We start from the raw sequence: 13,474 nt of genomic DNA on the forward strand, positions 1-13,474 counted from the left end.
TGTCATTGTGATTATCCTTGTGCTAGTACTTTTCTTTGCGTTTACTTTTCGCAGTATTTTAATTGTGAAGGCCGCAGTAGAATTTATTACGATATTTGCTGTAGAAACACTGTGAATAACTTATTTATGAATTAATAAGTAGAAGAAATAATATCAGTGACTGTAGTTGGATTTCTATTTTGAAAATTCCACATATTCTTCCTTTCAGCCAATCCTTTATCCAGCTTCAACGATGTTGATCCCAGGCCTCTAACAGCATAGTTATCAATAAGAGAACGTGTAAGAGCGGCCACAAATCCTCGTCTTTTGACCTTGTTGAACAAGTAGTAGATGACCTTCTTGATCCAACTTCCTGTCGTGTTGAAACTCATTCTTATGTAGTTCATCATAAAGGGAGAATCCATGCCAACAAAGTGATCTTCGACTCTTCCTGACCTTAGCTCTGAAACCATGTTGGAAAATCAAAGAAATTATATTAGGGTTTGATTCTCCTTTCTTGATAATTACTTGTGAGTGTGTTGGCTTCCATTACTTCTTTATTATCTTATCTTTCATCAAGCAATTACCATATTATGTGTGTATGAAGATCACAAAACAAGAGACACAAGATATAGGCACATGCTAGGGAAAAACCCCCTTCGAGGAGAAACCCCAGTCAAGATAATTCTTCCTTTCAATAGTATTATTTGAGACTCTTCACCTTAGACCATGACCAAAATTTTGCTCCACACCATGTCAGCCTCCTAGATCTTCGACCTCTTCCAACAACTTCGACTAGGTAGCAGCTTCCGGCAACAATGAAATCTTAGGAGACTTCGATCTCCCAATCTAGACCATTGAATAGAGAGAGAGGCACCAAAATTTTGTTTTTTTCTTTGTCCTTAGACTTCCCCAAAATCGCATTCACTTTGGCTTCACGACAACAGACTTCACACTTCTTCCCAGCTACAAGAGAACTTCGCACTTCTTCCCAACTACAAGAGAGATCGAACTTGTGTGTGAGAATGATGTTCCAAATGAATTCTATGAGCTTCATTTTATAGGCTTCATCTCCTAGGGTCCTTAGGGCGACTTGATCTTCTAGGCCGACATGGTGTGGAGGTTACATAATTCATATTTGACTCAATACTTAACCTTTTTACATGATTCAAAAGCCCAAGAAGGGTCTCTTTAAATGTACAATGACTTTATTGGCTCAAAATAAATCCTAGAAGTCCTCAATGGGGACTTTGACCTAAAACATGGTGACCCAAGTATGAAACCAATACTTAAAGTCACAATAATAAAAATATTCTTTTCTTTATTCTTTTGACAAGTACATTACATGATGACTCAATTACATTATTGAAGACCAAACATAGTTACATTTTCCAACAAAAATCATAGTCCAAGCTTTGACTAGTTACCAATTGATTAAATCGACATGAACATGTGTGCCAATGGGGGTTGGGGGGGTGGTGCCCTCCAATAAGTGTTGTACTATGATAATTTAATGCATCTTGTAACAAAACCCACCACAATAGCGACAAAATGGTAGAGGGCGCACCACAAAAAGACAATAACATGTTAAAACGTTAACAAACCTTTAGAAAAGGCTTGATGACCAAAGATGTATGGAGTAGCCTTCTCATCTAACTCAAATTAGGAAAAGTAGATCAATGAGGGTACTAATTTCATCAAACAAATTTCCATCTAGGCGATGTCTAACAAATGTTGCAAATGTCAAGTCATATCACCTAGGGAAATCCCATGAAAGGATAGTGAACTACTACAATACATCCATCATCTAACCTCCTAACACCAACTTCTAAGCCCTCATGGGCCTAGAACCATCATCCAAATTGAATATAAGTATATCAACAACACCAAAATGAGATGGCATGTTCTACAACCATCAAATATGCAACCAAGTGGTGATGAACAAGGCAATCACATGTGAGAAGACCAAGTCAACAACCAATATCATCCAACCAAGGAGAAGTGAGAGTGCCCCAACCAAACACCTCGATCAATTGATCCAATACAATGAACAAAAGAGGCTCCATGAAGATGAATCCCCACGAGTCTTTCCAATGCTCAAATTACTAGTTGCAAATCTTCACAAATGTGATGAAAATCACAGAGTGGAACCAACTACAATATGAGGTGTAAAACATGCACACCCACTTTAATACTATGTTGAGATTTATAAGGTTCAAAAATATAATTGATGGAACCAAATCTCACTCAAAATTTGACATAGCCCTCTCATAAGTGTGTTAGATAGAAATATGTCTAGTGCACAAGAAAGAGGAACACTGCAAAGCCAAGTGAAAGTTAATTGAAATTAAAAATGCACAAGTGTGCCTAAAAGAGATTACCAATCACAAGAGAAAAATGCCAAATATAAGAGTGCTTAGGATTATCAGACTCTGTTTAATAGATTAAGAAGATCACAAGATGAGATGATACAAATGGGAACTTGAGTTTTTTATTTATAGAATCTCAAGTGAGGTGTCCTCCCAAGAGGAGTTGTGGGCCCACATAACAAGGGCACATATCACAATTGAATTGTTGGTCCTACATTTGAAGTTTAACAAGGTTAGTTGTGACGCTTAATGACAAACTTAGTATACAATAAGTCAAATATAATATGGCCTAAGTCATAATTACAAGTACATGATACATATGAATGGACCTTGGTAGCATATAACGAATACGCCAATAAGTTTGATAGGGGTCCCTAATGTGAAATTTCCATGATTGCAATAAACTGGAATTTAATCTTCTATCTACTAGAGATTATTTGTCTTCTGTAATTTACTTTACGACAAATAACAATTAAATCACTATTGTAATCTTCACAAAAAAAAACATTGTGGAATATAAAAACTAGAACTGAGAAAATATGCACACACATAAAAAAAATATGGCGCTGATAAGTTTGGACAAATGTCCTTGGAAAAACCTCGAAGGGAAAACTAGTGCAATAGATGAGGGTTTTATTATTATTCAACAATTTGAGAAATTACAACTAGGTTCCGTTTACTGGCAAACCTCTGGCAAATACTAATCTCCTTTGGAAAAAGAATTTCGAGATTGTCTCCCTTTATTACTTCATCTGGCCTTCTCTCGGCAACTTGCACTTCTCCAAGCTATTGACACTGCCTCTAGGAAATGCGCACTGCTGCCTCTGAAAATTTGTTTAGCCTTTGGAATCACCTCCCAACAAGTCACCTTTCCTCTTGGACTGCTCTAGGCCCACTTGCTCTGCCTCCGGATTATAGTTACGGCCTATGGCTCACTGAACAAGCTCCTCTGCAACTCGCATTGTTGATAGGCTACTCACATTGGCTGAATACGACCTCCTCTGTAGATAATTCGGCCTCCTTTTTCTGTTGATTCCCTGCCTTTGATGCTTCATTAGCTTCAACCACGTTCTTGTTGAATACTTGCAACTGGGTGGTTGAACTGCTCAAATGATAAACTGTGTTTTCTCCAAACCCTTCTACCTGCTCTTATAATCTCTCGTTGGAGTCTCAACGACCACGATCATATCTCAAGTTTAAACCGACGACGAAGATCATTTTGACTCCGTCAATTAACTTTTCTAGAAGTCTCTAGAGCAAATTCAAACTCCCGCAATTAATTCACTTTAATTAACCATTTTCCCTAAGTTAGACTTAAGAAATATTTTAATTATGGCTAATTAATTTAATTTAGGTGTTTCCAAGTCTTTTCTCGTGAAACCTTTTTTGGGTGTTGGAGATCTTGTGTTCCTTAGCCTCTTAGACGCCATAGATACTAAAACACTTGTTTTCTACTACCCCAAACAAAAACTAACTCCTAATTTGTGTGCCAAATATTCTATAAAATTTGTGGGTGGAATCCACACATCCCTAGGGAACGTTTTCACTTCCCCACACCACATAAACTTGGGCTAACATTGCTATTTATGACAATCGAAATGCTTTTTCATTTTATGTTAAAGGTATGCATCATATGTTTTCTAAACTTACAATATTTTGATTGCATGAAATTGTTGGTGCAGGTCAATCCTGGGGATATCTCATTCTTCTCTATGTTCTTCTACAAATATCTCGGGTTATAGTTGTAGTTGTACTATATCCAGGACTACAATATTTTGGCTATGGTTTGGACTTGAAAGAGGCAACAATTCTAATATGGTCAGGATTGCGTGGAGCTGTCGCATTGTGTTTATCCTTAATACTAAATGTAAGTTATTGTATGGTGTTGATCTATAAATAAACTGAGTTTTTTCTTGAATGCTATTGTACAATTGCTTGTGTTCTATGTATACCTCTATTTTTAATGATATGCATAAATAAAGCTATATTTTGTTTTTGAATAATGATGCTTGATGATGCTAGTTGCAAGGCATAGCTAGTTAATGGATCTCTTAGATGTCCCTTCATAAATTTTTGTATAGATTCCCATCATTTAGGACTTCCCTAGCATGGATTTTGCTGCCTGCTTTGCCTCTAAAACATTGTTTAAATAGTCCACTATGTCTGCCCTATGGGCCTGTTACCTCTTGGGAGGTACCTTATGTTTTTCATGGACAATACCTTTGTAAGACCAATGAGATGGAATTTCCAAAGCATTATAGGCCATGTGATAATTATGTGTATGATATCCTAGGCCTTTTATGGTTTAAGGTGAAAACATGAAATTGGGAAACACTTTTAGCTTGTCTTTGATGTAGAAAATTGTGAATGTTTATGATTTTTTAATTTCAACCACTGGAGCCTGGAAACTCATCTATTCTTTGAGAATTTTGCTTTTCTGTGAAAACAAAATTTGTACAGAATTGTGTTGCCCCTGTACTCATATTTTTTTGAACTTTTTTATGGACATATATTTGGAGAAATTTGGTGTTTACTAATTGCATACACTTTAAAATTTCAGGCAAGTATAATGAGTGGCTACAGAATTGTGTTGACCCTGTACTCATATTTTTTTGAACTTTTTTATGGACATATATTTGGAGAAATTTGGTGTTTACTAATTGCATACACTTTAAAATTTCAGGCAAGTATAATGAGTGGCTTAACGAACCACCATGGTTTTTAGAAATGGTGATTCATTTTGGGAATTTTTTTTATCATCGAAATCTACACAAATTGCACTAGAACATGAACTAATTTTGGGGAATTTTAAGATTCAATAACTATGTAGGGTAAGACAAAAAATAGTGATTTTTTCACCGCATTCAATGATCTATCAATTTTTTTATTTATATTTATTGTGATCATCGATAAGTGAGAAAATACCGTTTTGAAGAGGACAGGGAGAAGAAGCTCCAAGTGATTTTTCAAATGATTTGGTGTTTTGATTTTAATATTATTGAATTTTCATTTCATGTAATTTTCAGAACTCTCAAAATCTGCAGTGACAGTTTTGTATAAAATTAGTAATAAATATCAATTCTTCATGAAAGTGAATAAATATTTTATCATTAGAAATTAGATTCAGAGCTGAATCTAATGGTACCAAAAACATCATCTATCTCTTTACTTTTTGCAATTAGAGGTATAATTGTTTTTAGTCATTGAGGTTAGGTTTTTAATATCTTAAAATCATTTTGGAATATTATATATGGCTAACTCTACATGTATGGATAATGAGAAATGACATGGCTCACACATGGTATTGCAATGTACATAACATCCATTACTTCACTAACAATATAAATTTTATTAAACAATATTAGAAAACATATTGATGAATCCACATAAATATAGATATAAATATAAATAAATAAATAAATAATAAAATAAGCCCAAAAGTTCATGTACCACATCACCAAGTTCAAGATATATGAGGTCTATGACAATACTATAAGTCGAATTTTTGGCTTCTGAAATAATTATGATTCATTGTGAATCATCTCTAATTAATTCTTTGTTTTGAGTTCTTTCTAAATAACTAATAGAGAGCGTGGTGCAACTAGTAATGGAATAACATGCCCTGTCCCTTCTGTCTCCACTCTCAATTCTTTTTGCCCTGAATAGCATTGAAGGCCTTCAGATGGACCTATTGGGACACATGGTTTAGTGGATGCATTGGTTTCGTAGGGGATACACAATATAGGGCTTGTCTAGCACATGTCATGAGCACACCAATGCCTTTTTCACATGTTTATGTGTTGTGGAGTCTGTATGCACCTCATTTGGCCATGGCATATTATAATTCAGTTTTTTCTCATGGCAGTCCCATAGTTCAGAGCATTCCATGTTTTATGGGTTATTGCATGGATCCCAATGCATAGGTATATGGGTCCAAAATTCAATGAGGGATCAATTTGTTCAACATGATGTATTCTTAACATGCCACATTGAAATTTTGGAAAATGAAGGTTTTTCAAGAAAAATTCAGCACACTAAGGGGGTGCGTGGGAATAATAATGCATGGGCAAAGGTTGTTAAAGTGTATTTACATTGCATGTCATGCATAAAGGCTCCTATCATGTGTGCCAGCCTCATGGAGCCCAAAAGCAACAAAACACCGGAGTTCTAGCACCCATGCAAGCATAAAACAGCAATTTCCAGTTCACACATGTGAGTTATTCAAGGTGGCCTACAACTAACACCATACCTCCAAATTGAGCATGTGATAGTTTCTTGGAATCCTCATGATGTGGCATGTCTCTCAAAAAATTGCTGGTCAAATTTGATAGAGCATTTTCCCCATAGGCATTTTTGGGACTGGTCAATTCACATGCCAACTCACATGTAGGAGTCAAGGAAGGGTCAAACGTTGTTGGAGCGACCTGAGCTAGTCGTTGGGCTAAAATTCTTCTCATTTAGCTTGATCAAGGTCAAACCAAGTTCACACATGAGAATTCAAGGCCCCAACATTGCCTCTTTGAGTCAAGTCAACCCCCCTTTTAGGTGAATTAATTATTTCACTGTAGAAAGTTATTTTCATGTAAGGACTTAATCTCTAGATTAGTGGATGACAAGTCAACAAATATAATTTTGGGAGAGGGATCTACAAGCCGTTTTTATCCGTTATCTAACTGTTACAAGAAAATATATGTAATGTACTAAGGCTAAAATTTGCTCATTCAATTCAACAAGTATATATTTTTTTTGAGGAGTTTCTTCAAGCATTTAGTGCACAAAACTTTTGTCAAACACTTGATATGCAAAGTCATAAACTTGCAAACAATAATAGATGAGAGGAAAAACCAAAACTTTTATTAGCTTGATTGCGAGATTACAATGCTTAACAAACTGATAAAACCTAGGCACAACTCTGGCAATTGAAGAGATTAATTTGGCCTAAAGGAATAGAGTGATAGCTTCAGCGACATCGACCCCTACCTATCTTTTGGATAATTCACACTTTTGGACGTGATCTCGATAATCCAATCTTGACCCTAAATGACTTTGGAAATGTAGCAATCTCGGCCTCCAAAAAGATCAAAAACTCGATCTCAATCTAGAGTCTCAACCTTTGGAAATAGTCTTTTAGCCTTCAAGAGAATAGTGAACTCGACCTGTTAGGGAATAGGTATTTTAGCCTCCAAGGATAACAGTAAAACTTGGCCCCCAAAAGAGAAATTTGGGCCTCTAATAGATTGATCTCTAAGGCAACTTGACCCTCCAGCAGTGAAGCTCGACCTCTTGAATTTACAAGCAATTTCTCGATCCCAATATTGAACACGATTTCTTGAAATTCAATAAGGAATTCAGCCTCTTGGTTTAATAGATTCGGCCCTAAGATCAATATAAATTCGACCTCCAGATGAGAGTTATTTGGCCTCCAAATAATCAATGTTGTTAAAAGCGCGAGCGGGATTAAATCGGCGCCGGGAATGAAGCGGAAAAAATCGGAAAAAGCGGAAAAAAGCGGAAAAAAGCGGGAAAAAAGCGTTTGGTACAAAAATATTCATTTTTTTTCATTTTTTTTCAATTTTCATTATAAATCGCGCTGCCAGGGACCCCCGAGCTTTTTTACGAAAAAAGCGCGTTTTTTTCGAAAAAAGCACGTTTTTTTTTCTAAAAAAAGCGAGCTTTTTTCGAAAAAAGCGGCAAAAAAAATTTTAGGCGCTTTTTTCCCATAAAAAGCGCGATTAAATCGGCTTAGGGAAAAAAGCGCGATTTAATCGCACTTTTAACAACGCAAATAATGGACTCGGTCCCTTTAAATTCTGAACAATAGATAGATCACCATAAGTTGGGTGAAACAACCTCCACACAGATTAGTCTTGGACACTAAAAGTGGGTGAATTCAGGCTGCCAAAGGAATGATAACACGACACCTTGTCTGAGATAATCTTTGCCTCAAAAGGCTATGGCACTTGGCCCTCAAGCAACAACTATTCGACCTTCAAATAACCACAAGCAACTCGGCCCTGACGAAGATGAATAGCCTCCACAGTAGATTGCTCTCAGCCTCCACAAGAAGAATAGTCTCAGTCTAGAGAAGAAGGCTTCTCTCGGCCTCATAGGATGATGGCTTTTGACCTCAACAAGGAAACTATGAAAATTTCACATTACGAAATTATTCTGCAGCTAAGTTGCACGAAATGTCGAAACGTTTCAAAGTTTTCGAAATGGGTACGTTTAGAAACATCACCTCCCAAAAATAGAAACGTAGGCCGAAATGTCATTCATATATATATATATATATATATAAGTGAATAAAACATTATCTTGAAAGAAAAATGGGAATAAGACCCATATATGACAATTTAAAAGGAAGAACAAGTCTATATTAACTCTAATAGATGGTCGAGTTTCGGTCGAGTTTCGGCCAAGTTTCAGAGTTTCAGGTACGAGTACGGCCTGAAACGTTGGGTTCTTTGAAGTTTTATGCGACATAGTTCTGTAGCTTAAAAAATTTCGCTACGAAATTTTATTGCAATGACTAGATTAAATTCTTCTAACCGATAAATTAATTTAACAGTTTATTGCTACGACAACAACGAAATAAACACATTGCAATCTTCACAAAAATACTGCGGAAAATAATAGCGTTGGAAACTGAGAAATATGCTAGCACACGCACATGAAAATTGACACAATTATTTTTGGACATATTTTCTCGGAAAAAGCTAATGTGGGAAAACCGGTGCAACATATGAGGGTTTATTTTTATTATGCAACAACAAACATTTGAGTACAATAATTTGGATGCTCCACTGGCAATCCAATCTGAGAGAAATACTAGCAAAATTTTTGTGAGGATTTTTCCTCACCCCATAGCTGATTCCTGTGTGAAAATTTGGATACCCAAATCCCCACTGCAGCGAAATGATATTACTTCTCCTACTTGTTAATTCATGCAAGTTATTTATTGTGTTACATTGTAAATGTCGAAGTAAATACAACTGCAGGCTTCACTAATTAATGTAGAAACAAGAATTGAGCAAGAAGAAATAACCACACACACAATTGACATCGCTGTTTTTGGACAAATGTCCCCGGAAAAACCCAATGCGGGAAAATTGGTGCAACAATTGAGGGTTTGTATTATTATGCAGTAGTTTTTGAATACAATCTTTGGATGCCTTATTGGCTATCCGATACAGAGAATCTGACTAACAAAGAAATTAGTGAGAAGTACCTCACACTATAATTGGCAAATCGACACTGATCCAAGCACTGGATCGCTGGCCCCACGCTAACTCTGCGCAGCCTCTGCGTCAGTCTCTATGGTGTCTGCATCACCTCTTCCACAAATATTCTGTTGTCTGGAACTTCGTTCCTCTGGATCTCCGGTCTCACACCCCGACTTCTGGCTTTGGAACTCGACTTCCCAGCGAAATCTTGGACTCCCTCTAAAGCTCTACGTTGCCTCTTCTGGATCTCTCTCTGCCTTCTTTGCAATGTATCCCTGGATCAGGAAACTCTCCAACCGGAAAAGTATTCCTACCCCTCACTGCAAGAAATCTCCTCGATGACTTCTCCGGCAACTGTTGCGCCACTCTCTTGAGAAATCAATCTCTTAATCTCACTCAATGTGTCTTCCAAATGCCCATCGAAGTCCTCCTTATAATCTTCTCGTTGAGTAATCAACGACCCAGATCAAATTCTAATCAATGGCTCAGATCATATTGACTCGATCTTCGTCTTCCTCTAGAAGATTCACACCCAGTTTTATTAATACCCTTTAATTATTTTAATTTCTTAAGTTTATGCTTAGGCATCCATTAAAAATAATTAATTATTTTAATAAATCTGTTTCCGGGTGGAATTTCCCAAAACTATTTTTGGGTATTCTGGAATACATGTGTCCTACTACCTAGCCTCCTTACAAATTTTGAGGCTTAGAGCACATCTGATGCTACTAGAAATCAACACTCCCTCTTAGCGAGGAATGTGCTCTAGTAATGCAAGCTGCTGAAGCATCACCCTGACTCTGTAACATCTTCCTCTGCACTGCTGATGTCTGACATTACTGCCCACCAACTACTGCGCAAATGCTGCATCTGTGTTGCTGCTGACTTTGCATGTTGCTCCCATCTGCATCTACCCTGCAACTCTGCTGTCGTTGCAACAGAAAAACATCCAAAATACTGAACCAAAGGTGTTCAATGTGATGCATCTGTTGCTGGAGTTCTGATTATTGCTAGTCTCTGCGTTGACCGTCTAAACTCTTTGCGTTGCTGCTGACTCTACAGTGTGCCAACTGCTCTGCTGCCAACTCTGCTCTGCGCTGCTCAGTCTCTGGCGCCCTTAGCCATTGCAACTATCACTGACATTCCTCTGCACCAACTGACACTGGTCCATCCTGCTACTTCTGATATGGGTTCCATAGCAAGGTATTGATCCATGAGGTGGACTCCTCAAGGATCCTTCCCATTCGTGGTTCTTTCGAACTACAGTTGTAGATCACCCCACCTCTCCCCTGGAGGTATCTAGATAATCATGGCAAACTCCTCCTCCTCCTCAATCTTTGTGGTTATAGCCTGCGGATCATGTTTCTCGTCCTTGTCCTTCTTCTTGAGAGGACATTGTGTAGTGTAGTGACCAAATTCACCACACCAGAAACATTTTATCTTTGAGACATCCTTTTTCCGCCTTCGTTGCTCCTGCTGCCCCTTTAATGCAAGGGTTGCATTCTCCTCCTCTTCCTTGGGCTTCGTCCCACTATTGCTGCTACCATCAAGTTTGCATTTGACTAAGTCTTGCCTCATCTCTTCTTGTTTAAGAGCGGCCCAGATCCCTTCCCAATCCGACAATTTCTCTCTGCCCAGGATACTCTGGACAAATACTTGCCATTCTTCTGAGACTAAATTCAGGGCCAACCTCACCATCTCTGTAGGCTAAGGTGATGACCCTATAGCTGCCAAATGATCTCGGATTTGCTGAAGCTTCGATAGGAATGAATCAATGTGTTCCCCCTTCTACATCCTCCCAGATCTCATTTTCTCCTCCAAGTACATCTTCCGCTGCTTGGAAGATCCTTGATACAACGTAGCCAAGGCATTCCATATCTCTTTGGCCATCCCTTTGCCAACAATGTGACATACAACGTGATCCCTCACTCTCTTGAGGATCAACCGCTTGGCCTTCGCCATCTCAAGACTCAACCTTGTACTTCTTGAGTGGATCTGCATCAGCAGGTTCAACTACCACACTATTGACATAGGCTTTGAGATCATGCTCGTCTAGAAGGCAGGAGATCCTAGCCTTCCAGATCACATAGTTGGATGCTCCGTCCAATCAATCTTGATCTCTCAACCTATTATATTCTATCTCTGCCAAGCAACTGCTAGGTTGGCCTACGCACTCCCTGCTGGAGTTAGTAGATTTGCTCCTTGCTGCTACTGCTCAGTAATTGAGAAATAGAATTTCTTGGTTCAGAATTCACTAAGGAAGATATTCCCTCAAAATGGTGTTTTCTTCTTTCTTCTGACGTTTTTCTACCTCAGCAACTACTGCAGAAAACTGCGTTTCACCTGAAGACTGCTTAGCGCTAGATCTCCTGCTGCGTTGCTCCCTCTGCCACTAACAAATAACGAATTGGAAATCTTTCCTCTTTGTCAACTCAGTCAGAGAGAGATTTTCCTCGAGAATGTTGCCCTCCTAGCTTGGACTGCACAATCCCTCTGGGGATTCGATCTGCTGCCTACGCAACACTTCGATCTCCCTCCTTCTCTTCAACGTTGGGCTCTTCCGGTCTGCTCTCTTGCTTCAGTTACGCTCTGATACCATGTGAAAATTTGGAGACCCAAATCCCCACTGCAACAAATTGATATTACTTCTCCTACTTGTTAATTCATGCAAGTTATTTACTGTTACACTATAAATATCGAAGTAAATACCACTGCAACCTTCACTAATTAAATTATATGCAGAAACAAGAACTGAGCAAGAAGAAATAAGCACACACAATTGACATCGTTGTTTTTGGACAAAGGTCCCTGGAAAAATCCAATGCGGGAAAACCGGTGCAATAGCTGAAGGTTTGTATTATTATGCTGTAGTTTCTGAATACAATCTTTGGATGCCTTACTGGGTATCTGATATAGAGAATTTGACTGGTAGAGAAATTAATGAGAAATACCTCACAATATCACTCTCGGACCAACACTGATCTAGGCCCTGGATGGCTGGCCTGGCGTTGGCTCTGCGCAGCCTCTGCGTTAGCCTACGCAGATTTGAGTCAACCTCTCTGGGGTTTGCGTCACCTCTTCCATGGATCTTCTGCTTTCTGGAATTCTGGAACTTCATTCCTCTGGCCTTTCGGTCTCACACCCTGACTTCTAGCTCTGGAACTCGACTTCCCAGGTAAATCTCAGACTCCATCTGAAGCTCTGCGCTGCCTCTGGGTGGCACTGCGTTGCCTCTTCTGGATGTCTCTTTGCCTTCTTTGCAATGTATCCCCAGATCAGGAAACTCTCCAACCGAAAAACAATCCTTGCCCAGGCAAAAGAAGAAATCTCCTCGATGACTTCTCTGGCAACTGCTGCACCGCTCTCTTGAGAAATCGATCTCTTGATCTCACTCAATGTGTCTTCCAAATGCCCATCGAAGTCCTCCTTATAATCTTCTCGTTGAGTAATCAACAACCCAGATCAAATTCTAATCAATGGCTCAGATCATATTGACTCGATCTCCGTCTTCCTCTAGAAGATTCACACCCAGTTTTATTAATACCCTTTAATTATTTTAATTTCATAAGTTTATGCTTAGGCATCCATTAAAAATAATTAATTATTTTAATAAAATTGTCTCTGGGTAGAATTTCCCAAAACGATTTTTGGGTATTCTGGAATACATGTTTCCTAGCCTCCTTGCAAATTTTGAGGCTTAGAGCACATCCGATGCTACCAAAAATAAACATGCTGTCCCTGGATCTACCTCCCCAGTCACATGCAAATCCTTCTGCCTCAACCCCTACTTATAGCTTGTGCAGGCTCTGCTATAGCAGCGTTCAGAAAACTCGGAAATCCACAACTCTGTCGCTCTTTGGCTTAGGAACTAACTTATTGTCTCATTTGACCAAAATCTCGGCC

At 38.5% G+C, this 13,474-nt stretch overlaps 1 protein-coding gene across 1 annotated transcript in view; it reads left to right on the plus strand.

Moving 5' to 3' along the window:
- Positions 1 to 13,474, plus strand: part of SOS1 (sodium proton exchanger, putative (NHX7) (SOS1)) — a 449,093-nt gene that overhangs the window by 221,715 nt on the left and 213,904 nt on the right. The window contains exon 13 of the mRNA XM_089371819.1: positions 4,031 to 4,215. Coding sequence (XP_089227945.1) covers positions 4,031 to 4,215 — 185 coding nt within the window. The remainder of the gene's footprint in view (positions 1 to 4,030; positions 4,216 to 13,474) is intronic.

Source organism: Pinus tabuliformis, chromosome 8 (assembly GCF_031772625.1).
Source record: "Pinus tabuliformis cultivar Carrire ecotype Pingquan chromosome 8, CPIR1, whole genome shotgun sequence".
Classification (NCBI taxonomy): domain Eukaryota; kingdom Viridiplantae; phylum Streptophyta; class Pinopsida; order Pinales; family Pinaceae; genus Pinus; species Pinus tabuliformis.